General features: G+C 43.2%; 4 protein-coding genes across 4 annotated transcripts in view; 1 reads left to right on the top strand and 3 right to left on the bottom strand.

Annotated features, from left to right (window-relative positions):
* phlpp1 (PH domain and leucine rich repeat protein phosphatase 1) overlaps positions 1–1,348 on the top strand; it is a 49,282-nt gene extending 47,934 nt beyond the window's left edge. Inside the window, exon 17 of the mRNA XM_080503239.1 lies at positions 10–1,348. Coding sequence (XP_080359365.1) covers positions 10–1,332 — 1,323 coding nt within the window. The 3' untranslated portion in view covers positions 1,333–1,348. The remainder of the gene's footprint in view (positions 1–9) is intronic.
* A 1,571-nt stretch (positions 1,349–2,919) lies between these two features.
* Positions 2,920–11,048, bottom strand: mep1bb (meprin A subunit beta b; the record flags this gene model as incomplete). Its single annotated transcript, XM_080503592.1, has 13 exons — positions 2,920–3,133; positions 3,444–3,672; positions 4,206–4,385; positions 4,516–4,983; positions 5,066–5,281; positions 5,964–6,116; positions 6,337–6,555; positions 7,901–8,079; positions 9,953–10,070; positions 10,424–10,502; positions 10,605–10,648; positions 10,731–10,781; positions 11,027–11,048. 13 exons carry the CDS (start codon positions 11,046–11,048, stop codon positions 2,920–2,922), a joined length of 2,172 nt encoding a protein of 723 aa, XP_080359718.1.
* Positions 11,049–12,684: 1,636 nt separating this feature from the next.
* Positions 12,685–21,867, bottom strand: bpnt2 (3'(2'), 5'-bisphosphate nucleotidase 2). The gene is made up of 9 exons (XM_080503693.1): positions 21,704–21,867; positions 21,361–21,518; positions 18,934–19,006; positions 18,394–18,540; positions 17,251–17,410; positions 16,463–16,558; positions 15,743–15,904; positions 15,485–15,619; positions 12,685–15,284 (listed from the first exon to the last, which is right to left on the bottom strand). Exons 1-9 carry the CDS (start codon positions 21,737–21,739, stop codon positions 15,142–15,144), a joined length of 1,110 nt encoding a protein of 369 aa, XP_080359819.1. The 5' UTR covers positions 21,740–21,867; the 3' UTR covers positions 12,685–15,141.
* A 1,148-nt stretch (positions 21,868–23,015) lies between these two features.
* LOC308135542 (alanine--glyoxylate aminotransferase-like) lies at positions 23,016–25,656 on the bottom strand (the record flags this gene model as incomplete). The annotated part of the gene is given in 11 exon segments (XM_080503591.1): positions 23,016–23,213; positions 23,312–23,407; positions 23,836–23,871; positions 23,877–23,898; positions 24,014–24,112; positions 24,198–24,282; positions 24,368–24,438; positions 24,530–24,630; positions 24,726–24,767; positions 24,769–24,791; positions 25,557–25,656. Coding segments are annotated over 11 exon segments (873 nt in total).
* Positions 25,657–26,748: the final 1,092 nt, after the last annotated feature.

Raw genomic sequence — 26,748 nt, 5'->3', positions numbered from 1 at the left:
CCCACACAGGATAACAAGGTGAACGGCGTGACGGACTCCACACGGATCATGGGCTACTCCTTCCTCTACCCCTCCGTCATTCCTTGTCCCTACGTGCAGACGGTCACCCTCACGCCTCAGGATGAGTTCTTCATCCTGGGCAGCCGTGGCCTGTGGGACTCGGTGTCTCCCACCGAGGCGGTGGAAGCCGTCCGAAACGTCCCCGACGGCCTGGCAGCCGCGAAGAAGCTGTGCACGCTGGCGCAGGGCTACGGCTGCACCGACAGCCTCAGCGCCGTCGTGGTGCAGCTCAGCGTGAGCGAGGACTGCTGCTCCTGCTGTTGCTCTGAGGCCCCCCAGCCTCCGCCCAGCCCCGGCCTGGGCCCCTACCCCCCCTCCTCCGCCGGCATCAAGGACCGCCCCTCGGACGGCTCCCTCCCGGTGCCCCCGTCTTCCTGCAGCGAAATCAGCAGTGAAATCAGCACCAGCGAGATGAGCAGCGAGGTGGGCTCCACCGCCTCGTCCGACGAGCCGCCGCAGAGCTCCCTGGTGCTGCTGCAGGAGCAGCCCCACCACCCCCACCTGGGCCTGCACCACCAGGCCCACTTGCTGTCGCTCCAGAACCAGCAGGCCAACGCGGGCGCCCAGCCCTGCCAGTATCTCTTCCCAAACTCCGAGCTTCCGTCGGCCCGCAGCTGCTGCGCCCTCCACCCCGCCTGCCTGGCGGGCTCCTTTCAGCGGCAGCTCTCCAGCGCCACCTTCTCCAGCGCGTTGTCCGACAACGGCCTGGACAGCGAGGACGAAGAGCCCATCGCCGGCGTCTTCTCCAACGGGAGCCGCGTGGAAGTGGAAGCGGACGTCCACTGCCTAAAGGCGGAGGCCCCCGCGTCCCCGTCGCCTCAAACCCCGGCCCCGTCAACGTGCAGTCAAGAGCGCGCGCAGCTCACGCTCCCTCCCCCTCCCCCTCCGCCGCCGTGTACCCCGGAACCGCTGGAGGAGGCGGCGGACCTGAGCCAGGGGGAGGCGGAGAACGGCCTGGAGCGAGACGAGCCGTGGCCGAGCGCGGGGGCGGGAGGCGCGGACGCGGCAAAGCTGGCGGGCAAGAGGAGGGCCAACGGATCGGTGGCGCGCCAGGAGAAAAGCCACAACCTCATCGAGGTGGCTGCCGACGCGCCCTCCAAAAAGTCCGGGGGTTATTTCACAGCGCCGGCACAACCCGACCCCGACGACCAGTTTATCATCCCCCCAGAGCTGGAGGAGGAGGTGAAGGAAATTATGAAACAGCATCAGCAGAAACAGCAGAAGCCGCCTGGGACGGATCAGCCCACGGACTACTACGACACCCCGCTCTGAACAGCAACAACTAACAGCCTCATCTTCTCTACATCAGCCTAATGGCCCTGATTTTTATTTGTATTATTTTTTTTTGGGGGGGGGGGGGGGATTGGGGCATATATGGACACAAACACATTTATTTCCCTCAAAGAGGCTGTAAAGTGTCCCTGAAAAAGTCTCACCCAGCATTTTCTAACACAGCCTCCTATTTTTTCCTCCCGGCCTCTTCAGCGGAGAAACGCACACGATGACCTGCTCCACCCGGACGCCCCAAACAAGCAAACGAGCCCTTTAATGATGTTGAACCCGAGCGTGTGGACGCAGCTCTTCGTGCCCTTCTTAAAGACTGTGGAACTTTATTTTTACATTAGTCGACCAGCTGTAATCTACACGAGTCTCTTTACAATAGCATTAGCTTTGCCACAAACACTTGTTAATATGGATGACAACTCCACGGTTGGTTTGTTTGTTTGTTTTGTAAGAACTTACCATATCTTTTAATGTGAAAGCAGTGAAGTATGCTGAAGGATTTTTAAAAACAAGAGACACATAATCTTCTTTTTTTATTATTATTATCAGTGAACTATGTTGAATGGTACACCAATAATACCACACCTAACTGTTGTAGATAGGGCACTTAAAATACTGTATTTCTTCAGTAAATCATGGCTCTTGGCCTGTAAGATGGCATAGAAATTTTTTGTAGAAATTTGCAATACTAACTCCTAGGAGTTGCATACTCTTGGTGACTCAGTCACTTTTACTAATCTTCTCTGAGAGAAATGGTGATTTTTTTTTTTTTTTTTCCAATGATTGTAAATAAGAGAAATGTTGTATACTGATGCTTTTAAAGGAACTGCATACCTGTATGTCGGTGAAGGTTTTTAGTGGTGGGGAGGAGGTGTCGTTTGCTATTATGGAGGTATCACCCCTTCCCTCCTGTCTTGCAATGTCGACACACACGCACACACACACACACACATACACACACACACACACACAAATGTAAATGTGCAACTGCAGGTCAGGAACCCTGACGTCCCATGCAATATAATTACACTAAAGTTGCTATGGTTTGCTCCACTTTGTCTAATCGTGATGTCCCGTAGTCATCACTGTATCTATTCAACACAAATAGACACACAAACACCCGCAGTCACACACACACACACACACCCACACACACAGGTAATTTTAGTCCCACCTCCCTCCTACAGTAACTGTTATCACCGGCATGACTGTGTCAAGTTCAGTAATACAAACGAATATATCCACATGGAAAAGAGACAACACAAATGTTCCTGTCTTTGGTATAATAAATTTTAAATTTGTGAATATATGTTGTGTCGTTTGGAATCTGTTCTGTATTGATAACAAAAAACAAATCTTGAGCGGTTCTCATGATGAGACTTTATGTTTATGTTACTTAATTTCAAACATTTATACAAAAATAATAGATTTAACATGTAGATATTTTTAGTGAACGTATAATGCATTCATCTGTGAATGTAAACATTATTTTATTCCTTCAACGTCTGGTTTTAAGAACTAAAATTTCCCCGCTTTCTCTCCTGACGTAGTCATTCCGTGGTGAGATTTAGTCCATTAAGGCTTCACGTGCACGTTCTCCATGACCAAACCGTCACTCGCACGTTTCTTGTACTTCTTCTTCACACAGACCACGCTGATTATTGTGATGATCAACATGGCTGCCAGTACAGACAGAGAGGAGGCCAGGGCGAGGGTGGTTTTATCCTGCAGGTAGCCCTTGTACTGGCAGCTGCTTCCGTAGTACCACCAGTCGTCACCCACCACACACCTGAAGAGGAGCAAGGCAAGACATGAACGCCAGGCTCAGGAATATACATCAGAAAATAAAGAAGGCGCGAGCAGAATATAATACCAAATCTGATATGTTGAGATATAATGTTTCAATAATAGAAGAAACTATTATAGAACAATAGAAGTGACAATAGAGTATTTTTATTTTTTTTTAAACAAAGTGAGACTTCAGAATTCAGAGGTTCATACCGCTTCTGTACAATAATCCAAAGGGATCTCTGCTTGGTTTTCTCTGCATTTGAACTTGTACACTGTTTGCATTTTGCGGCTCTGTGGCTGCATCTCACCTGCAGGCAGCTTTTCCTTCGTGCACCATGCAGACTCCCTCATTCTCACAGGTCACACCCAGGCAGATATCGGGGGGTTGGGTGGTGGCAGGCTTCAAGGTGGAGGTGGAGATGGAGCTGGAGGTGGCGGTAGGGGTGGCGGTAGGGGTGGCGGTAGGGGTGGCGGTGGAAGTGAGAGGATTGTGGGTAGAGGAAGGTAGAGGCTGGGTCACTGTCAGGTGGGACACATCTGGAGAGGACCGGCACACGAGAGCAGCAGTTAAATGGCGCCAAGTGGAGCCGCTGGATGTTTAGATCGCGTGACTGTGTTTCTCTGATTTTCAAAGCTGAATGGATTCACATGTAGCGCTACTTCTTCTCAAACACGTGATCGGTTAAATGCATTAAAAATGAATTACATGAAATGAAAACATTAAAAAGAATGCAGTCATAAGGTATGGCATTTAGAAACTAAATATTTAAATTTGTAAACAACAGTAATGGTACATTGATATGAATATTCACTATATTTCATTATCATGGCAGGTTAAAATGAGTAGTGATCTCTGTACCCTTAAATGTGATATTTATGTCCTCCAATAAGGTCAGTTAATATATTGAAGTAATTTATAGTACATTCTGGTGATGACTAAATGCTCTCAGTTTAAAATGACTCAGGCTGACCTAAAACCTTCTGTCTCATTTACTTCAATGCTGTGCTAAACAACAGTATCTCAAACCTGTGAAAGTATGTGGCATTAAAACTGTGATGTGCTTCTTTACCTTCCATAGTAAGGAGAAAGATGGCGTCTCCCCCCTTGATGAAATCCCTGCTTTTGGCCCTCAGGTGGGTAAGAAACACGGCGGTCCCGGAGCCTGGCCCACGGAAATACTTGGTCCCGTCCAGATCCGTGACCTCCTCACCGACCTTACGGGGGTCATCCCAGAAAAACTGGTCGGAGTCTGTTTCAAATAACGTGAGAATGAAACATCAGATCACAGCAAGAACAGTAATCTCCTGGATGTATAAGTTAAAAAAAATAATTTGATATTCAAAAACAACGTGATGATATCTGTTGAAAGAGCTGCACACCTGTGACCTTCCTGCCGGGGTCAGTGGTGACGCTGCGCTGGTTGGACATGCGCTTCTGGATGTGTGGGTGTTGGTCCATCAGCATCATGGTCATCTGTTTCCATGGGCACGGCCACTTCTGCCCCGTGTCGCCTTCACGGGCCACCAGGTGAGCGTACGCCGACAGCTCACCGGGGTAGCCCTTCATGCCGCTGGGGTACAGCTGCATTTGGAAGGAGTAACCCTCTTTGGAGGTGAAAGGGGGGCTAAAGATGGGCGTGTTTACCGGAGTGGTTTCCATAACGTTACGGAAGTCTTTCACTCGCCATATAAACTCTGGACAGGTGGTTTCAGAAAGGTTAATATCGTCCAGGGACAGTCCTCCTGTTGCGGGCCCATTGCCCACTTTGGTGCCTTCAAAGACGACACGGAATTTCTTCTGGACGTCCAGACTGACATGGTGCAGATCCCACTGATTCTGGGCCGATCCTGTTGCAGCACACGAGGGGAACATATTGACTCTTTTAAGCCACAAATGCATAATAATCAACAACATTTTTATGATAATCACCTCCTATGGTCTTTATGAAGCGCAGCGTTCCATTGGGGTTCGCGTGGTCGTATTCCCTGACGTGGATCTTCAGGGTGTCGGTGGGACCTGCACTGTTGTAGAGGAAGAACTGCAGACACTGGTAACTTCTTTTGGGGTAGAGGATCCTGCTCTCCAGCAGGCTCGTGTCGCCAACGCTGGCACTGCCGGTGCTGAAGTGCATGAAGTACCCAGAGCCTGAAGATGTGATAGGTAAACGGCTGGTAAGGAGAAAATCGAACTTGCACTTTGTGACTGTAACAAGGAAACAGATTATACTTCCTGATCAATTGGATTTTGCGGTTTGTTCACAAATGTTTACCAAGTGCACAGAACTGCAGGATAGGACATAATGTATATCAACGGACTTGGACGTGTTTATAAAGATTTATTTTGTGCAATTTATTGTATCTGTATAGAAGTTCTTTACATTACAAACCGTTACATGGGTTTCACCCATCGATATCACTCATATCTGAATTAATTTTTAACACATTCCTCCTACCTCCTGACAAAGTGTCTTTCCTAATCGTTAATATCAGGAATTGGCCTGATTTAACCCGTGGCGGACAAAATAATGGTTTAACATTTGTCATGTAACTCTGGTTTGACAGAGGGAGAAATTACTGTGACATGCAGAAGAATTGTGCAGCTGTGACACAAGCTAAGTCACATTTAAGATAATTTAGGGACAGTCAATTGCATATTTCACAGAAATCATGTGAGAAATGAAACCACTTTTAAGACTATGTGTGATTTTTGGCTTGTATACTTCAGTTAAATAGATTTCTTTGTGTATAAATGTCACATGAGTGTTTATCTACAACTCTCTGGATTGGAGGAGCTTGGGTGCGTCACAATCCACCAGGGTCATTCTCACCGTTGCATTTGCCCATGTTGGAGTAGTCGGTTTCGGGTCCTCCGGCAACTGTAGAAACCTGAACCCAGTCCTGCTTGTCCCCTTGTCCCTGGATCATACCGCAGATGTTCTCACGCTCAAAATCGCATGAATCCAGGAAGGTGGAGCCCTGGGCTGGAGAGCACATCAAAAACACATACACACACATACACAGTTGAAATAAATAGTACTTTAGACTGCAATAAAGCCATTACTTGCACAGTAAAATCATTAAATTGATGTTCCATCGGAACAAAATTCCAGAGATAAGGCTTCCTATAAAAGTAGATTTCAAGTGATGGTTCAGGGAGACGTGTCTCCGCCGCACAGTGAGATGAAACTTGAGAGCTCTCACTGCAGTTGTAGAGGCGGTGCAGCTTCAGCAGGTCACTGTCGCTGAACTCCATCCGCTGGCCGATGACGTCGCTGAAAGAGGGGATCCTGGTGACGATGGTGGGCTCGGTGCCGTTACGGAAGGCGTTTTTACTGTAGTGCATCATGGAGCCGTAGTCGTAGGGCACGCCCAGCGAGCTGGAGGTGGTGTCGTTGTAGGTGTTGAAGTTGTGTTCTTTGCCTGCAGATCAGACGGTGAGATATCAGCAGAGCTCCACCCGTCGCAGCTTATCCCCTCATCCAGATTTATGGCTTGTTTTCAGGCGTTTTTATTGAGAGCCATCGTAAAAGTAACTCATCGACAGATGCTGAGAAGCAGCGATTGCTGACACGTCCAAGTGTCTTCTGCAAATTATGATGGCTCAGTCATTGGAATTGGGTTGAGGATGACTTTTAGAATCAAATATTAGAATATAAGTACTCAATTACATCCATCAGTCACTTTTTAAAAAGGAGAGAAAAGACTACTTGATAGCTACCAATTTTTTTTTTTTTTTTTTTTAAAGGTTAGTTACTTGGAAAAGTCCCCTACTTTACTGTCTCTCTTAATTGGCACATTGTAGTTTCTTTTCTTTTTTTGATGTTGCTGTTACATATTAGATGTTATGGTCCTTCACTCATGAAGCTCAGCTGAACTTTCACCAGGTAGCGGGAGGAAGATGCTCTGTAATCTTGATGATAGCACTTTTTGCAAAAGAAAAATACAACAAAACGGCGAAGTTACAATACTAACATAAAGCCCACTCTTGGAGTATTTATTCCAACCTGTTAAGGCGTTACAGCTCTTGTGACATTAAAAAGGAAAGCTTGAAGGAGAAAAAAAACATGGTCTTTAAAGCAAATCTTCAACTTGGGAGTTTTGTTCACTGCACTGAACAAAATGTGCACAATTTTAATTGACAAAAGTAACAACTGAGTAATAAAGTGTGTATAGTTGCAATTGCTCATTTGATAACAGTAGAAGTGATCATCTTCTGGATTCTACTAAAAGTAAAGATACTTCATTGAAGCATTGTTCATAAGCAACTGATAAGTGGAGAAAAAAAAGTTCCATTGCCAAATAGAGAAGTTAATCCCCAAGTGGGAAATTTGATTTAACTCAAACACGCTAATGTGTGATTATGTGATTAATGTGTGATCACTAATGTGATTAATGTCTAAACGTGTGCATCTAATTGAGATGAAATAAAAAGAAGAAGACAACCCTTGGAGCACATCCAGTGAACCCAGTGAATCAATAATACAGATAATGTAATTTACCTACGTTTATATGGATAGTGACATTGTTGTTCCGTCATTTATCTGCACATTTTTGTACGACTGACTAGTTGTTTTCATGTCGTCATGTGAAAGCTCAAAGTAGAAAATGGGAGTTTTTTGAAGTGATAACTTTCTCAGTTCCTTCAATAATAATAATAATAATAATAATAAAAATAATGCACGAGTTCTAATATCAATATCTGGTAGTATATTTCTTCTGGAGTCTCATACAAAAGGAGTTTTCTGTCGTCTCAAACGGTTCATACCCTCTGAGATGCGATCCCACATGATTTGGACGTAATCATCACGGTCAGACCTGGACTGCTCGTGCCAGAAACCCAGAGCGTGAAGGAACTCATGTTCGATGGTGGCAATACGATCACAGTTTGTCCCGATCGAGAGTCTCTGCTTTCCAACTTTCCGGTTACCGACAGAGGAAAAACAGCTTTTTGGGAAGAAAGAAAACACAGAGGATCATCATACAAAACCCACAATGTGTTATCTCATGTGATCATATACACTGAACAAAAATATAAACGCATCCCAAACACGCTCAATGGGTGACATGTCCAGTACGGATGCTGGTCATGCAAGAACCGGGATGTTTTCAACTTCCAGGAATTGTGTCCAGATCCTTGCAACATGTGGCCGTGAATTATCACGCTGCAACATGAGGTGATGGTCGTGGATGAATGGCTCAACAATGGGCCTGAGGATCTCATCAGGAAATCTCTGCGCATTCAAAATCCCATCAATGTGTTCGTTGTCCATAACATACGCCTGCTCATACCATAACCCCACCGCCACCATGGGCCACTCCATCCACAGATGAGCAGATGTGGAGACCAGCAGATGAGCTTCCCTGAGACGGTTTCTGACAGTTTGTGCAGAAATTCTTTGGTTCTGCAAAGCGATTGATGCAGCAGCTGTCCGGGTGGCTGGTCACAGACCATCATGGAGGTGAACATCTGGGTGGCTGATCTCAGACCATCATGGAGGTGAACAGCCAGGTGGCTGGTCTCAGACCATCATGGAGGTGAACATCTGGGTGGCTGGTCTCAGACCATCATGGAGGTGAACATCTGGGTGGCTGGTCTCAGACCATTATGGAGGTGAACATCTGGGTGGCTGGTCTCAGACCATCATGGAGGTGAGCATCTGGGTGGCTGGTCTCAGACCATCATGGAGGTGAACATCTGGGTGGCTGGTCTCAGACCATCATGGAGGTGAACAGCCGGGTGGCTGGTCACAGACCATCATGGAGGTGAACATCTGGGTGGCTGGTCTCAGACCATCATGGAGGTGAACATCTGGGTGGCTGGTCTCAGACCATCATGGAGGTGAGCATCTGGGTGGCTGGTCTCAGACCATCATGGAGGTGAACATCTGGGTGGCTGGTCTCAGACCATCATGGAGGTGAACATCTGGGTGGCTGGTCTCAGACCATCATGGAGGTGAGCATCTGGGTGGCTGGTCTCAGACCATCATGGAGGTGAACATCTGGGTGGCTGGTCTCAGACCATCATGGAGGTGAACATCTGGGTGGCTGGTCTCAGACCATCATGGAGGTGGACATCTGGGTGGCTGGTCTCAGACCATCATGGAGGTGAACATCTGGGTGGCTGGTCTCAGACCATCATGGAGGTGAACATCTGAGTGGCTGGTCTCAGACCATCATGGAGGTGGACATCTGGGTGGCTGGTCTCAGACCATCATGGAGGTGAACATCTGGGTGGCTGGTCTCAGACCATCATGGAGGTGGACATCTGGGTGGCTGGTCTCAGACCATCATGGAGGTGGACATCTGGGTGGCTGGTCTCAGACCATCATGGAGGTGAACATCTGGGTGGCTGGTCTCAGACCATCATGGAGGTGGACATGCTGGATGTGGAGGACCTGGGCTGGTGTGGTCACACCTGGTCTGCGGTTGTGAGGCTGGTCGGATGGTGGCATTGTACTGTGTGATCAAACTACACATTTCATAGTGGCCTTTTATTGTGGTCACCCTGAGACACACCTGTGCAATAATCCTGCTGTCTAATCAGCATCTTGATAAGCCACACCTGTGAGGTGGGATGAATTATCTCAGCAAAGGAGAAGCGCTCACTAACACAGATTTAGACAAATCTGTCAACAATATCTGAGAGAAATATTGCCTTTTGTGTTTATAGAAAATGTTTTAGATCTTTGAGTTCAGCTCATGTTAAATGGGAGCAAAAACAAAAGTGTTGCGTTTATACTTTTGTTCAGTATAGTAGAAAATATGCCGACTATTGCTTCACTCATTGACAATATAAGAGCTTTTGTTCTCGCCTTACCCGCTCCCTTTAAAGATGGAAATATAGTTTGCTTCTCCACTCCAAGGCTTGAAGTCGATGCAGCTCTTGAGCCGGTACTGTTCGAAGGCCTTGAGAATGACACCTTTAGCGTTGATCTCTGCAGAGACAACATTGCGCTTCAATTAGAGATAAAGAAAATTTACTTCTCCAAAGTTTGAGCTCTGTTCAGTTATTCAAGCATATAAAGATTTAGGGTGATGTTACGGCTGCTTAAGATTCAAATTTGCATAAAATAAAAAAGTGAGTTTTTGTCTTGTTTTATCTTTTTTTTTCTAACACAACATAACACAATAAACATACAGAAATATTAGTTTAAAAAAACGATCATGTCTGGTGTTGTATACACATTGTGCACATTGTTTTAAAACTATATTACATAAATAATATTGTTATTGACGTGAACGTGAGGAGCGTTTGCATGCGTTGAAAATTTCTAATATGCACCCTTACCCAGGTCATCTTCCATGTAGTATGGGATTGTTTTTGGCCACCTGTACTCATCTCCTATCAAGGAATTTCGAGTTTGTTTCTGCAGCGGCCAGCGAAAACAGACGACACACAGACGGGAACAACATGAATCACATGAAACTTTCTTTCCATAAAAATGCAGCGCTGGGGAAACTCAACATACCTCATCAAGCACAATATCACCTTCCACAAGGTTTAACCCTGCCTCTGAAAAGACAAAAGAAAAATGTACTTATAAAGATTCTGAAGTTAAAAACAACAGCAAAGTAAATATGCCGGCTCTATATACCTTCGTTGATGTCAAAAATGTCAAGGTCCCGTCCACCATCCACGTCATAATCTGTAAAATGAAGATGTATGAACGTGAAAATAATCAAAATCAAAAACTATAATAATAATAATAATAATAATGAATGATAGTTCACACTCACCAGGCACTTTTACTGTGGGCTGATCAATATAAAACAAATAAAGATCATTTTAGAGATGCATTAATTATCGAAATGATTTCATCATTTCCAAATATTGAAACACAATTTCTCACCAAGCAAAGAGCTGCACCACAAAGAAGAAGAAGCGTCACACCTGAACATCCCAGTCCTGCCATGGCACACGGTCTCATGCAGGCGCCGGGCACTGAGCCCTGACACACGCCGAGGAGGGAAGAATATAGATGCACGTGGTCACAGGTCAATAACTGACAGAGCTGTAATGAGTTATACAGCAACTTCACTCTGTTAAACAATCTGCCAACAACTCTTTACACACGTGTCGGTTAACAAGTCCTGTAACGGTCCTCGTCTGCCTGCATTACACATGCTTAGTGTAAGTTCATATTTGAAAAGTAAACACATTTTTTTAAATCTTTTTCCTTCCTTTTAATTTCTTATGATCATCAGAGCTTTATCAAGTAGTTCAAAGATCATCACTTGGCGGTGCAGATTACCTGGAGGATTTACTTTACAGTTCTTCTTCCCCAGCTGTCAAAACCTACAGTTTAATGGTTAAAAGAGGTCACGAGGAGCTTTTAACATCAAGTGCTGCTTCTTGCTTGTGCAGCTTCCATTCTGACACAATGCTGTCCTCAAAACTCAGCTGTTCCCCTGAGAAATGATCTATCATTATATTACCATTATCTATTGTTACCAAAACAACAAACAGTGAACTGTGATCTGATGCATTCAGAGTGTCATGGACTACGTGAAACTCTTTTTCTGACTTTATCTAGACTTTCAGATGAACCCATAGCTACTCAGCCAGCTCTTTGTATTCATCCTCTCATTTCAAAGACTTCTGATGTTTCAGTATCGTTTAGTTTAACATAAAATCGACAGCAGGGAGTCAAAGGGAAACATGTCGTCTACGTCACATTCCCCATGTGTCCGGATTCTGCCTCTGCGGCAGGAGCTCCACTTCATCCAAGCAGCTTCTGCTCTCTCTATCTCCTCCGACCTCTTGTGGATTTGAACCCCAGATGATTTGTCCAAGTTCACGTTGTTGTTCACAGTCCAATCGCACGCATCTCATCCCAGCTGCTTTCTGAGCCAGAGATTAAAGTCTCCTCGTTCTACCCGAGTAAAGATAAGACCAGAAGACACTCGTTTCATAACGTCATGCACACCGTTTATTTTTTTTTATTGAAAGTTCACAGCAGAAGCAGGATGAGCGACTTCCAGAGCAGCTTCATAACAGCCTGATCATGGAACACACAGCATCCTCCAGTCCACAACGTCTCACCACTTTAACATATAGACGGACCTTTTACCATCTGACTTCGATCCTGAAAGCATTTGAAAAAAAGAAGAAGAAGAAAAGAACATAGTAAATGTAATCCCTGGTAGGCTGAAATAGTTACAGAAACATTTCAAGGTCCACTAAAATCCATAAACCAACAACAAAAAAATAAATCACAGGGCAGACAATGCTTCATATATTATTGCAATACATGGAAAATAGTGTAAACATGTTTTGAGTCCTTTGTTGGCTCTGAATTGGAGGGTGTGAACTTTAACATGACTTTAATCACAGTAAAGTCAATTACCTGGCACATCAGTGTAAATCTGCACTTTTATCTGCATGGCAACAGTCAGTATCACTCTTATCTTGATGATTATATCGTAATTAAAAAAATAAAACATTGACAGGAGCCGGCACTGTAAAATAAGATTCAAGGTTTTAGCTGCCTGTATTCAAGTTTCTATCGTCAGATCACATCAAACGTCAAGTAATTAAGTTGACTGATTTGATCTTGACCCTTCACCCTGCCGATAAAGCAACCCCCCCCCCCAAAAAAAAAACCTCTCCATTGATATACTTTAACAATAGTATCCTGTTTTGGAAGGCTGACACGAACAATCTTAAATAATGCCAACCACCTGTACCGCACACATGTATATCGACAATTAAAATCCATGGAGTTCAAACCTGGTACCTTACAGAAAAGACAATCCAACAAGCGTCTCGCACTGATGTGTTCCGGATCGGCTTTGAATTTACAACAACAAAATGTATCGTCTGTTGAAAATTAACACTGTTAACTCACGATATTTGTAACTTGCAATGATTTATGACAGTAACCTTTTTCAGAAACAATCAGAATGCTTTGTGTTTTACTTTTGGTTATATATATATATATATATATATATATATATATATATATATATAGATAGATATATATATATATATTCTTTTTCTGTATTAAGGTGATTTAGAATTTGTAACAAGGCATTAAAAGCTGCAGCCCCCTACACAGACCAAAACGTTGTAGTGTACAGTTTCTCTTTAATGATCATTTCTTGCTAAAACCTTAAAAAAAAAAAAAAAAAAAAAAAAAAGTCCAGTACCACACACAAGAAGCAGAGTCCAAAGTGTTTCTCCCCTCCAACCAGACACGGGTCTTATCCGCACATCGAAGGCACTCGCATCAGGAAATATACCCGAAGAAAATCCCTTCAACGGCTTCTGCAACATACTATTTATTAGAAGATATATATTTCTATATGTTCGATCTGAGGCACAACATCAAGCACCAACATTTATCTTTCAATATATTTGCAGGTTTTGTTTCGTTTTTCTATCCTAAAGTTCACACAGGGGAACACTGGAACAAACTGAAAACGATGCAAGGCGAGCATGTCTTGACTAAATGTTTTGCTGGTATTTTTTTTGTTTTGTTTTTTAACTGTTGAAAACACTTTTGTCACTGCAAACAAAAAGTTTAGTCTTCACTGGGTTTCTTGGAGTTTGTTAAAAGTGACAGTCTTATAAGACAAAGTACAGAAAGACTTTTGACGGCGCAGAGGGCGATTCTTTTTTTTTTTTTTTTGACAGGATGATACAAATACACCATGCAAGTACCCAGGAAAATATGACTGGTTTATCCAAGTGTCAATGATCAGTATCCTTCGGTATAAAATGAACACACCAGTCCGGACTTGTTAAACACGGGCCCAAAGATGGCGTTTCACATGAAGAAGGCGTTGGTTTTTTTGTTGGTTTTTTTAAAAACTTCGAGGCGCAACTGAGTGAATTTCTACAGATGTTTCGCTGTAACGTGAAGGCCGACGTTCTGGAGATTTCCGTCCCGCTCTGCAGTCCCAAGTCTGTAAGCTGAGCTCAACTGAACCGTCAAAAGCCTGAGCCTCCGCTCTGAATTCACAGCAGTGCAACAATCAGAGCGTCACACACAAAGCGACGCCGTGCGTTTTGTCCCCGACCGCCACACGTCCCCCGAGTTACAAAATGACCTGAAGCTCTTTTCATATTGAGACTGCTTCCAGCTCAGACGTGGGATTAAAGCTCCAGGTTTGTCTTTTGACGTCCTGCCAGTCACTGCTTCGGTTATATTGCCGTCATATTTCTGTGCTGCATGTGGGTGTGACCCCCCCCCCCCCCCCAAAAAAAAAACATGCCCTGATTGAATCGGTTAAAAATCCCTGGAGTAATAATGAGCAGGAGAGTTTAGCGGCTTGGTGAATCTTCCATGACAACAGAAACAATGAGAACTCATTTTAATTTACTGAAGCAAGTAACCTTGTCTTCCACCGCAATTATCTGTGAAACAAGTAACGGGGATAATTTGCTCCTTCATGTGGAAATCTCCGGAAGTCTTTCTGAGTGAAGATCCAACAACGCTGGCATGACAAAGCGTGAGCGGGACAAATATTCGTCGGCGTCCGTTCAAAGCTGCAGAGCGCTGATGCCCAGTATGAAATGCAGTCAAATGACCAGCAATCTCAGAAAACACTGGTTCTTCTGTCTTTTTTTTTTTAAAGATTGTTTCACTAAGATGATTCACTACAATGCAGAGCCCTCACAAGTTTTTGCTGGGTTTGTCCCCCTCCACTATAATATGTTAGAGATAAAAACAGATTTATGACGATGTCACTCAAGTGTTGTGCTTCTCAGTTCAGGATTTCGCATTAGAATCGTCCCGGGGTCCTCCGAAGGTGAAAGTAACGTGTGTGTGTGTGTGTGTGTGTGTGTGTGTGTGTGTGTGTGTGTGTGTGTGTGTGTGTGTGTGTGTCCAGAGCCGTCATGTCACAGCAGCCAGAACGCTTCCGCCAGTCCCACGTTGGAAACGTCACTCCGATTAGTACATATTCTGATGTCCCGCGGTCATGAAATCATGCAGGCTTGTTCTTGTTTACAGGAAACTCGACCGCAACAAACCACCAATGGCTCCGCGTTGCCGCGTCTCTTCAGTTCTTGTCGAAATCCAAATCTGGTAGTCTTTTCACTAAAGCCTTGTGGTCCAAACCCACGGTGGCCACCAGTCCTCCTTCGTTAGACGGAGAGCCACTGAAGTCAATGTTCTCTCCTTTCAGGGTCGTCAGGTGGCCGCCTACAAAAACCACATTTGCACAGTTTTAGACACGTCGACATGAAAAAGAAAATCTTACTTTGTGTGTCGAGTCAACGTTGGAACCGTTCGGTTATTTTTGCTGAAGGAAGCGACGTGTCCAAGAGGAATGAAGCGACGCGTCTTGTTCCAAGAACAAATGAATTTGAAGGGAAGCGAGTAATAATGAGTTCCCACATTACCCATTGCGTTCAGTATTGCCGTCCCGGCGCAGATGTCCCATTTCTTTATAAAAGTGACGTGGATGTAAACATCTGCCTGGTCGATGGGATTTGTGTCGGTCGCAGGCATCTTCAGCAGGGACAGTACCTTGTATCCTGAAAGAAAACACACACACACACGACTCTTACATTACGTCTCTCTCACACACACACCACTAAGAAACAGTTGCGGCTCGTTTCTCTTCAGACGCCTCCAACTGAACTCTATTCTCGTCTCACCTGCGCCACCTGCTGGTATGATGGTTGTGTTGGTTCCAAACGCTTTATGGATGAAGCTTTGAACTTTCCCGGAGTGGGAGCGCGACACGATGACTTTGGCCGGGCCGGCGCTGTAGGAGGCCCGAGGCTGCATGTTGGAGCCCTGACCCACGTACGCCCAGGCTGCAAGGAGAGGACAGCAGCTGCCGTCAGGCCAGCTCAGGTTTCACAGTCACTGCTCAAGAAACGGTTCTGAAATTAAATGCCTACGTGTTTAAAAATGCTCATTTGACTGTGTTAAATCTTCATAAACGAGAAGAAACGTAGGACATAAAAAAAAAAGTCAAAAATACGGTGATCAAATCAAAACCTTCAGGATTATACGACACCCAAAAAGTCCTCAATTTCTCTATATTCTTGAAAATTTGGATCTTCAGAATACAAAACACGGGATCTTAAAATATCATCAAGCAGAGGCCATAATTACCAGAAACAAGTTTTTTTTAAATACTTGAAATTTCTCAGTCTGTGTGTCTTGAGTGCAGAAATATCGCAGCAAAGCGTTAAATGTTTTGGAGATTTACTTATAAAGGTGCAAAATCAAAAGCATGTGACAATACCACCAAAAAACAAAACAAAACAAAACAAAAAAAGCGAGAGAAAATGTCTAATCGTTAATGAAAGCAAATAGAAACATGATACAGGAAAATACATGACATGAAACAAAACACAGTAAGTTACCGGTGAAGCCACTGAATGGCTGATGAATGACTCCGATCACTGGTTTTCCCTCCAGAGCCACACAAACCATCGTGGTCACGTACTTCGAAAGGTTTTCTGCACAGTGAGAGACAACGAGGGGAAACGAGAGGACGTGATTTGAGTAAGAAAGAAGTTTGAAGATTCGGGTGCAAACAAGTAAAAAAAAAAAAAAGATGAACAGCAGAGAAAACTAAATGTGTGGAAACACTGTGTATCAAGTCTTTAGAGTAACAAAACGATTAATGATAAACAGAATAAAGGGGAGTGGCTAAACCGCCTTAAGGAGGATAGCAGGTTCATATTAATGGAGAATTATTTAATTACTACCAAAACCACTGAGTCACAAACGGCCATCATTACTTCTCATCATAAATCTTTGAATTATTGTTGGATATTAAATCTATTTGAGGCAATAATGCTAAAAAAAACAAAAAAAACCCACTCAATTTCTTGGAGCTGGTAGATGACCTCCTTTTGTTTTCTAACTCAATAAAAAAACCCAACAATATATTAAATGGCTATTATATTCCACATCTGTCATAATGCATTTACAGCCAACCATTCAAAGCTGCCAGGTCCTTCCTGGTCAGGTGGGTGGGTCCCTCACTGCGGCTGTTTTCATAGCAGCTGGTCAAGCCAGTCTTCTGCACCTTTATTCATCTTCGCTATTCCGCATTAAAAAAAAAGGCACCGAATGCTGGTCCGCCTTGTTTTGACCCAGTGCCTACAGATTGTGTCACAACGCCAGCGAGAATTGACATGCACACCGGTATACTCCTGCGTTGCATCGAGAGGGTCGATCCACACAGTGAGGGTCTCGGGAGGGACGTCTTTGCCCCCGTCGATCTTGTCTAGTATGTCAGCTGGTATGTCCCGGCTCCACGTCACGGTCTTGTCCACCACCGTGTCAAACTCCTCACTATTCACCTGGAAACAGACACGCGTGCAGACGGGAATTGCTCATAGGTATGGAGAATGATTCATAAAAATAGCAATGATGTTTCTTCATAGAGCGCACGTCGTGACATAAACCCATTCATCCTCACTTGAGCCCAACTGGCCCAGACTTTTCAATTGATGCTATAATATCCATTAAATACTGACAATTACTACATTTCCCTTTAGTTGTAGTAGGAGAACAAAAAAAGGTACAGCCTATTATTTCATTTGATGCAGCAGTACTCAGTAAAAATAGTGCAATCATCCTTCACTATGCACTTTTTTTACAAACCCACCAACATTCTGCTGCCATCGAAGGAGCCGGCTTTCATCTCGACTCTGCTGATCTGTGAACATTGCTGTTGAGCCCTGAGTTTCTGTGTTTGCAGTATTACCTCTGCTCTCACACAAACACAGTAATCTATACTCATCAGGAACAAAAGCTATATTAAAATGAAAAGGTGTTGTTTTATTTCTTTTACACTTCATGGTCAATCCACAGTCCAGCCAGTGGATTAAAGACCTTAAAGTGTAAACAAAACAGAACTGGACCCCCTTGAAGGAGGATTTTGGCCGACGGGCTGCATGTTGGATATCTATAATTTACACATAGTAAATTACTAAAAGCCTTGCAGAAGTGATAAATCAAGGAGACATGACAAAATCAACAGTATGTTACTCTTCCAGGTAATGAGGAAGTACATTATAAATCCTCAATACAGCATTATTTTTTTTTTATTACTTTAATTCCATTTCTTTTAATAAACTATGTGTCAATCAATAATGGTGTTTTCATTATACAACCGATTGATTGTACCTTCAACTTTTTTACTGAAGCTGAACCGTCACATTTAGGGATCTTTCATTTCCAAAGCAAAACACTTTTAAAGGTCCTCGATGCTTGGCGAGAGATGATATCAGACTGTAAACGAGGACGACGATAAAAACCAAAAAGCATAATAAAAACTGACCTTGACATCAGGGAAAGTGTTCTTCAGCAGGTTGAACATTTTTCGATGAGACATCAGGTCGCCCATAGTCATAGGGTCATTGGCCCCCTCCTTCGTCTTTCCCTTGGACTGCTCATTCAGGGTATTGGCCTCACGCACTCTTTTCACCTTTGAGAGGAGAAAAAAAAAACCAAAACAAAACACATTTAATGAGACAGACAATAAAGATCGATCCAATAAATCTGATGTTTCTTTAACTACAGCAAAGAAGTTCCCCCTGGGATTAATATTCTATTCTATAACAATGAAAAGAATAAAAATAATCAAAGAAAATATCTGGTAATGAAAACAGGCAATAAGGTAAATTAGAAGCAATTTTGGAGATTAGTTTTAGTTCATGTTTTGTTGGTTAGATTAAAAAAAGAGAAAAAGAAACAATGAACAACTATGAAGGTCATTTGGTGGGGTTTAAAAAAAACAGAAACATTGTGTTTCTCAGCTAAATGCTGAGAACTTTTCCACAAGTTTAATAAACTGTGGGGAGGAACAGCTTAGTTTTACCTCTTTGCCACCGAGTACAGCAGCTTCCACTGAGACCGCCAGCAGGTCCCTCAGATCCACCTTCGTCTTTTGTCTGTCGAAGTGCATGAGGCCACAGAGAAAGAATGTTAGCTTCTGAATGAGAGAAAGGGAAAAAAAAAAAAAAAGGCTTCAACTATTCCTGATATCAAACCTGGTGAAACGACATCAGGAGGATCACGTTCTGGGCAGTGAATGAGATGAGGAGATCTGGACACTGCGGATCCTGTATTACAACGGCTATTTCATGCTCATATTCAGCATCTTACAATCGGACCCCTGTCTTGGAGGCTAATTGCACGGATCCAGTGTTTCCTCGCTGGAATCCCACAGTAACACTTGGGAGCCGGCAGTAGAGCCCGGCTTTACCTTTCGACACCCTCCACACTTGTGAGCTGGCTCTTTTACACACTCTTTGACGTCAGTCTACAAAATGGAAAACGTTTGATTTACAATAGAGACTATCTTCCTCTCGTCCCTCCAACTGCTGAAACTTAACAGTCCTCCAGATTTAACAGCCTCTACGTGCTCCATTTGATCTCGTTTGGAATTATATTAAGTCCTTAGTGTTGAGCTATGCAAGCAAATATTTGGAAGTCCTAAAGGTTTAGCGAGATGAGATCCATCCAGTTTAGCAGGTTACTAGGGCTCCATTACCACATTGTTTTATTAACATGTTCTACCTGCTACAGTAAAAAATTTATACCTGTGTAATAGGTTATGATCATCTCCCATCATCTTTATTCATTCATCTAGTAAACTTGCTTTATCGATCACACCCAAGTAAGTGGCTCCCTTAAACAATGGATTTTAATTCATTATACAAAAAAAAAAAAAAAAAAAAAACCAGCACATTCATTCAGTATCAGAACAATAAGCTCAAAGAAGCTCGTGGTTGTTTATGAGTCATGTTTATGCGTCATGTTCATAGCGACAGTTCGCAGGTGAAAATACACAGAGAATGACAAGGTCGAGAGAAACCACAACAAATAACAACAATCCATCCGCAGCATGAAGAAAAGGCCACCTGCTGAGAGAACTGGGGCTGTTTGAAAAGGAAAAGTGACTCGTGTCAAATATTAACGTGACAAATGTCCTCCAAGGAAGACAAGAGGCTTTCAGAAACCCTCTCATGTTATGTGAGCACAATGGAAACACATCTTATAACACCGTCCTACAGGCTTTACATTTCAGTAAACACAAACTCTTCACTTGTTTACCACGCAGGCAACCTCTAACACACCAAGAAGGCGACAGCAACTCCTTTTACTTTAATCCTGTATGCCACTACCTAACAACAAACCTTACAAATGAGAAACCCAGAATCTCTTTGCATCTCAGAGTCTGTCAAACAGGAACCTCCCACCACCGGTATATTCATTTCGTTGGATTCATTGTGTCGTCATCCCGAACCTGATCCCCAGGTGACGTGACAGAACACTTAAACCCGTTTTCATGAACTGCGGTATCTAGATCAGTGGCATATGACATGTGCTGTAGAAATCGAGTTTCTTCTGGCACTAATCTCCAGACTGCTTGGATTGTAACTCGGAACAATGTGTAATGATCGGCTCCACCACTGACAGAACTGCAGTTTCCTCTATCCATCTTAAGACAGTTAACAGCCCACCCTCTGTTTTATTAAATATTAGAAGAAGTGAAGCCTCTTGAGTCCTTATCAAAGAAATGTGCTCAAGTGCACAACACAGAAATTCTTGTAGCAACAACATACTGTATTTGCCCTGTTTACACTCTTAGGAAAGGACATTTTTGCACAAGACTGTGCAACTAATAACTAATATTAACTATATGGCAGTGGGGAGACCTTGCTAAAAGTGGTAAAGAATGGCATTTTGGTCCATAGAAATACCAAGTTGTTTTACTATTTCTTTTTTTTTTTTATGTTTTGTTACAAGATCATTAAAAAGAAAGTAAAGTTTGAGGATCTGATATATATATATCAAGATGGTAGCAGTTTTAACAAACTATAATTGATCAGTAGCTTCTTTGGGTAGACCTGTTCATTTCAGCCTTGAGAAAACAGCAGTGTGGACCAGCTTCTTAGTTTTACATGGGAAATATTCAAAAAGGCTGATTTTTTTCAAATGCTGTCAACATAACATTAAGACATCGAGCTGTCTTCCTCTTTCTGTCTTTTAACCAATCACTTTTATGTTCCATCTCATCCAATCCTGACGAATAGACAGATGGATGGTTTGTTTCATTGGCTTGTGTTATTTGATTCAGTAATAATATCCAGCCGTTATCACCTGTACCTCTGAACATACACGCTGTGAGGACAACAGACGTGGGCCCAATACTGATCCCTGAGTTACAGCATGAGGCATTTCTCTCGCCACCGCTAATACTCTGGTTTTATGGACCGTTGTGTTGGTAGACGGACATTACCTGAAGGCAGACAGGCGGCTGGAGATGACCCCAGCGTACAGGTGATAAATGACCCCGACTCCCAGCAGGCAGAACACCGCCACGCCGAGCGGGGAGAGCCGGATGCCCATCGGAGCCATGATCGCCGTAAGATACGAGCGTTTCTTCTTGTTTGGATCCTACCAAACACAGATGTGTTCGCAGTAAAGTGGGACAGAGAGATCAATTAGCTGACGTGGCTATAGCCTGAAGCTTTCCACCCGGTGTCCCGATTATTAAAAAAAAAAAAAAAAAAGAGCCAGAGACAGAGAAGCTGTCAAACACACAGGTGGGCTAGCTCTTTTGCATCATTGACGGACTTCACCAGATAATCGACTGTCCTCTTTGTTTCCAACGACATCCCCGGTTCCTGAGCAGCTGGTCGACTCGTCCCTGTCGCTGTTAACTCGCTGAAACGAGCCGAGGACGGAGTTGTATGGACGGCAGAGCAGAACAATCACAGCTCTGTTCACTCATTTTTCCTCCCGACGTGCGGAGGTCACGGCTCAACTTCTCTTCCGGGTTATCGCTGCTGACGTCATCGCGTTTGGTCAACGCTTGAGGTAAATCATTTTTTATTATTATTATTATTTTCAGATGGTCAAGAATGTTCAACTGAAGACTGTCATTCGGAAAAAAAAAACATGTTCAATTTCTATTTTTCTCCCAATTTATTCGTGTAAAGGACGTTTGGACGATTTGAAGGATCGACCGATTGCGCTGTGTAAAAATAATGGATCCGTAATTTGCGCAAAGAACAATCGATAGCGTTGCCTAGAGGCCTAGAGCCCAGATCTATCTGGTAGAGTCTACCAGATAGATCTGGGCCTCAAGAGAATGTTCTTGTTGGCGACACAATGTCATATTTCTCCAGGTCTTTGAGGTCCCGGATTAGCAGGACCTTCATCTCCTCACCAGATGAAGCATTTGTGCGTATCCAGATTTTACAATCCCTTGTCCATGTTGAATGGATTTTCCTTTGTTTCTCCAGTGCCCTTGCATGTTTAGCTATTTCGGCATTCCTTTTCGTAAGATGGTTATTCACATACACCTGCGTGTCCTTTAGTTTCTTTCCTTGTTTCAAGAGTTCTATTTTCTGTTTTCTATTTACAAATCTCAGAATGATGGTTCTTTCCATTTGTGCATTTATTTTTGGAAGAATATGGCAGGCAGCGACACTTTCCTTGTGAATGGAGATGTCATTGCTGTTGAAGAACTTAATCACCTGCTCCTCCAGCGTCTGTTTTCCTCCCTCTGTTAGATCAACTTGGCTGCTCTCCCCTCGGGTGACATTCAAGTAGGTGTGCTGTGTTGTTTTTAGGCCACCGATGACCACCTCTTCTTTTCTTGTATATTGCTCCAACTCATCAACTCTTTTCTCCAACTCTGCAATTTTATCATCCTTCAGTGCAAGTAGTTTGTTTAGTTTCTTCACATCCTTTACCAATCCGCTTATCTTGCCCACATTTTCAGTCATTCCATCAATTTTCTTTGCCAGATCTCTCAGGGCTTTCTTGACCTCATCCATTTTAAGTTTGGCTGGTTTTCACACTCTTGACATGTGTTATCAAAAGTGCTCATACAAGTTGAATGCCAATGATCATATCGAGCCATAAGCTTCATTAGCTGCTTAGATGTCAAGTCATTTTCAGGATTTTTAATGGATTGTTCAAGCCAAACACACAGAGCTCCAGTTCAGCCTTCACAGGAAGTGACCAAGGCCCCAGTCCCCCGGTCATCTCCATCTGGTGGTGTTTCATCATGTAGGTCAGCAGCTCCCTCCATTCATAACCTTCAGGGATTGCAATGGCGGTGACAGACGGCAGCCTCAAATCCTGACAGACAAATAGAAAAAGTCTGCAGTCAGAGCCAAGCAACACAAATACTGTAATCTGCACATGTGAAATCTACTTCTGCTGTACGCCTGTCCCACCCTGTCAGGGATGAAGAGCTTGAGGCCCAAATCTTCCAGTCCTCTGTACAGATATGCTGCCACCTCTTTGTGTTTCTTCCAGGACGCCTCCAGCCCCTAGGGGGAGACAAACATCCACCGAGCTCAGACAGACAAACCCTGCAGAGTGACGTATGGACGTCTGCTCCGTATGATTGACTTGAAATAAAGAATTTACTTGATAAATTAATTGATAGTTCCCAAATTTGATATTTAATGTAAAATATTTTCAGCAAGTATCTTTCTCCTCAGCACTGTTATATAGGTGTATCTTTTATCTTTGCAGCTTTATCAGATTTTGTTTTGATGACTTCCTGAACCGTCTTTTCTGGTCATAGTTTCAAGCTATTATGTAACCTTACTAATAATGAAACCATAGCTTGATTTTAGAATAGAATAGAATAGAATAGAATAGAATACCTTATCAATTCCAGAATTTATAACGAGCCAAAACAAAGAAATTCAACTGATTAGAATTCTGTAATAGTTGTAATATATCTTGTTACCTTCTCAGCAAGAATTGCCAGACTTTCTCTCTTTTTTTCCAATGTGCGTTGCTATTATTTTCTCTTAGATCACTTGTATTGTTTGTGTATAAACACATTTCCAATACAAAGACACGACTTTCATTTGAGTGTGATTCCTGCCACAGCCTGAGTAAAAACTTGACTTTAGTGGACTTACATTCTGGCTGGCTGGCCATCACAGCCCCAGTAGTTGGACAGATGTGTCATATCGAAGAGGTAGGATACTGGTTTTGTCTTCCTGTTAAACATCTTTTGGCTGTGCGGGAGACCAAACGCTTCAGAATGCATCTATGGAAACGTGCAGTAGGGAACACAGCACGGAGACTGTTCTCTGTTCTTACCAAGCTCTGTCATTAAAAGAGATGGGTGCCGTGCCAGGAGGTGCATTCAGAGCCTTCTGAGAACCAGTGTACAGGATGTCGATATCTGGGGATGCAACAGGAGGCATGATAAATCATTCACAGTCACTTGGGGGCAAAATGAAGACGTTAATCTTTCATCGCTGCCTCACTTTGTTTGTCCATAAAAATGGGTGCTGCTCCCAGTGAAGCAACTGTGTCAACCAGAAGGAGGCAGTTATGTCTGCAGAGAGAATTGGGGAGATTAAGAATTGTTTTGACACGTGACATGCTTTCAGGTATAATCTGAGACATGTATATGATAGGGCGCTCACTTTCTGCAGATGTCTCCAACGCCATCCATTGGGTGACAGAGACCGGCGGAGGATTCTCCGTGTGTGAGGAAAAACAGGACAGGCTTGTGTTTTTCAATGGCCTACAAAGACATGTACGAAGAAGTTTAAATACCTGCATGTGTTTTTCTAAATGTTTCACAGTGTTGAATCAAATGTTTTGAAACTTGGTGCTCACCTGTTCAATTTCTTTATTGCTGAAATATCCCCCAGGGTTTTTCCACCAGCCTGTGTACGTTGGCCCCTATTGACAAAAAAGAAAACAAGAAGTTGATATGTGAATACAAGCGTATCTTAAAAATGAACATTTCCCACATAAAAGTGTTAAATTCAAAGTACTAAAACCTCCATGGATCGTAGAATTCTTCCAATTAATGGAACAAGTTTTGTTATATTCATTACATTTTGGATTATAAATCATACCAATGATCAAAAATCATATCAAGCAAGAGCTGATACCTTTGTTGTGTTTTTATTGGAGCCCACAATTATCATAATTAACAAAATGTATTATCTTTTGTTATGAGGGTAGAAATGACGAGATTTCAATCATGTTCTCGTTTCTTAGATGCACCTAAATATATAGTCATAGTATATATTCATACAGCTCCTATCATACATGCAACGGAGCTTACAGTGTTTCACAATTTAAAAAGGAGAAGAAAAATCAATTGAAATTTAACATCAGTTTAATATTACAAGAGGAGCTTTAAAAGTAAACAGGTTGATACTTATGACACCATGACATGAGGACTGACTCTATGTTGTTTGTTTCCAGTGGGAGAATATACCCGTGACCAGAGTCCTCCAACACGTCACCTATCAAAAGCCGGCGGCTGAATCACTGTGAGTAAATCAAACGATGTGAACGCAGCTCTTTAGTTTCTGTGTCTTCACTTCCTCACCATTGAAAAGTCGGTGTCTTTTTGTCTGCAGGACTAGAGAGACGGCGCCTGTCCTTCCCGCTGCTGCTCCCCATGCCAGTGTCAACAACTCAAAGTAAGTTTGCTTTTGCTGGTTTTGTCCTGAAGGTGTTTCTCCTTGATAACAGGCTCTGGATTTGAACTGAAGTGGATCAGGTTTCTGCTGATGCACTTGAACGTCGTCATGATCAACATCTTTCATGAGACGCTTCATCTACCTAGACACCTTTGTTATTGATATTTTCATGTGTTCATATATTCCTTCATGTTTAAAGTGTTTACCTCCTCTCTCCACAGTTGTAGACGTTGTCCTCACACTTTGGTTTTCTCTTGTGTCCTGATAGAAAGAGAAAGTATGGGGAGCAGCAGGACGAGCCGTACATAAAAAAGCCGGCAAACGCTTTTATGATGTTCCTGAAGGAGCAGCGCTCCGTCATCACGGCTCGTCCAAACAGCGGAGGAAGCGCCGCGACAAATAAAGTCCTGGGAGAGAAAGTGAGTGTCTTTCCTCCAGTGTCTCCACTCAGCAGTCAGTGACAATGATCATCTGATGAGTTTTATCTGAACAAGCTGGCTTTTAGCTGAGCGTCAGTGTGTGCTGACAGTGTGTTGTCCTCCTTCAACAGTGGAAGTCCTTGTCAGAGGAAGACAAGAAAAAATATTACGAGCAGGCCAAGCGAGAGGCTGAACTCCACACTCAGAGATTCCCAGAATGGTCCACGAGCCAGAACTATGTAAGTGAGCTCTGTTTCTACAACGTATCATGTAAACTCATGAAAGAATCGGTCAATGTATTAGATCGACTCACAGAACATTGAACATGTCTTTAATTTGCAGGGAAAGAAAAGAAAGAGGATCCGTGGCCCCTCCAGAGCAAAGGTACGCTATGATTGCTGAGTGTCACGTTAGATTGGGCGGCATGGCTTGGTTGGGGGAACATTACATTTCTAAAGAAGGGAAGACGATGTTACAGTGGTTTTAAAGATTTCACTGAGATATTAAGTTAAAGGTTAGAATTTGTTTTCAGATCATTCAACTACTTGTAAATAACTTGTAATATTCAAATTCAGTCAAAATAAGGTGCAACATGTTGCTTCACACACACATGTGCATAGTTCTTTATGTTGCACCCTCTGCTTTTAATCCTCCAGATATAATTGAACATCTGGACGGCCTGCCAGGACCAATGATGGAATCTCCTGCTCAAATAAAAAAACTATAAAAATTTACTGTTGACTATTCCTCCTTTTGAAACTCTCTTAGGGACATTTCCACCCT

Source organism: Blennius ocellaris, assembly GCF_963422515.1.
Source record: "Blennius ocellaris genome assembly, chromosome: 10".
NCBI lineage: Eukaryota > Metazoa > Chordata > Actinopteri > Blenniiformes > Blenniidae > Blennius > Blennius ocellaris.
Note: the sequence above shows the minus strand (reverse complement) of the source record. Positions and strands in the feature narration are given on the sequence as shown.

What these genes read in the sequence shown, in the direction of transcription:
- bpnt2 (XM_080503693.1), bottom strand. Translation starts at nt 21,739, where the DNA reads ATGTCGTTGGAAACAAAGAGGACAGTCGATTATCTG. An exon ending in ACACTTTCCCTGATGTCAAG is followed by an intron (nt 17,411 to 18,393) that starts GTCAGTTTTTAT and finishes GTCTGTTTCCAG; the next exon opens with GTGAATAGTGAGGAGTTTGA. An exon ending in CATACCAGCAGGTGGCGCAG is followed by an intron (nt 15,620 to 15,742) that starts GTGAGACGAGAA and finishes GTTTTCTTTCAG; the next exon opens with GATACAAGGTACTGTCCCTG.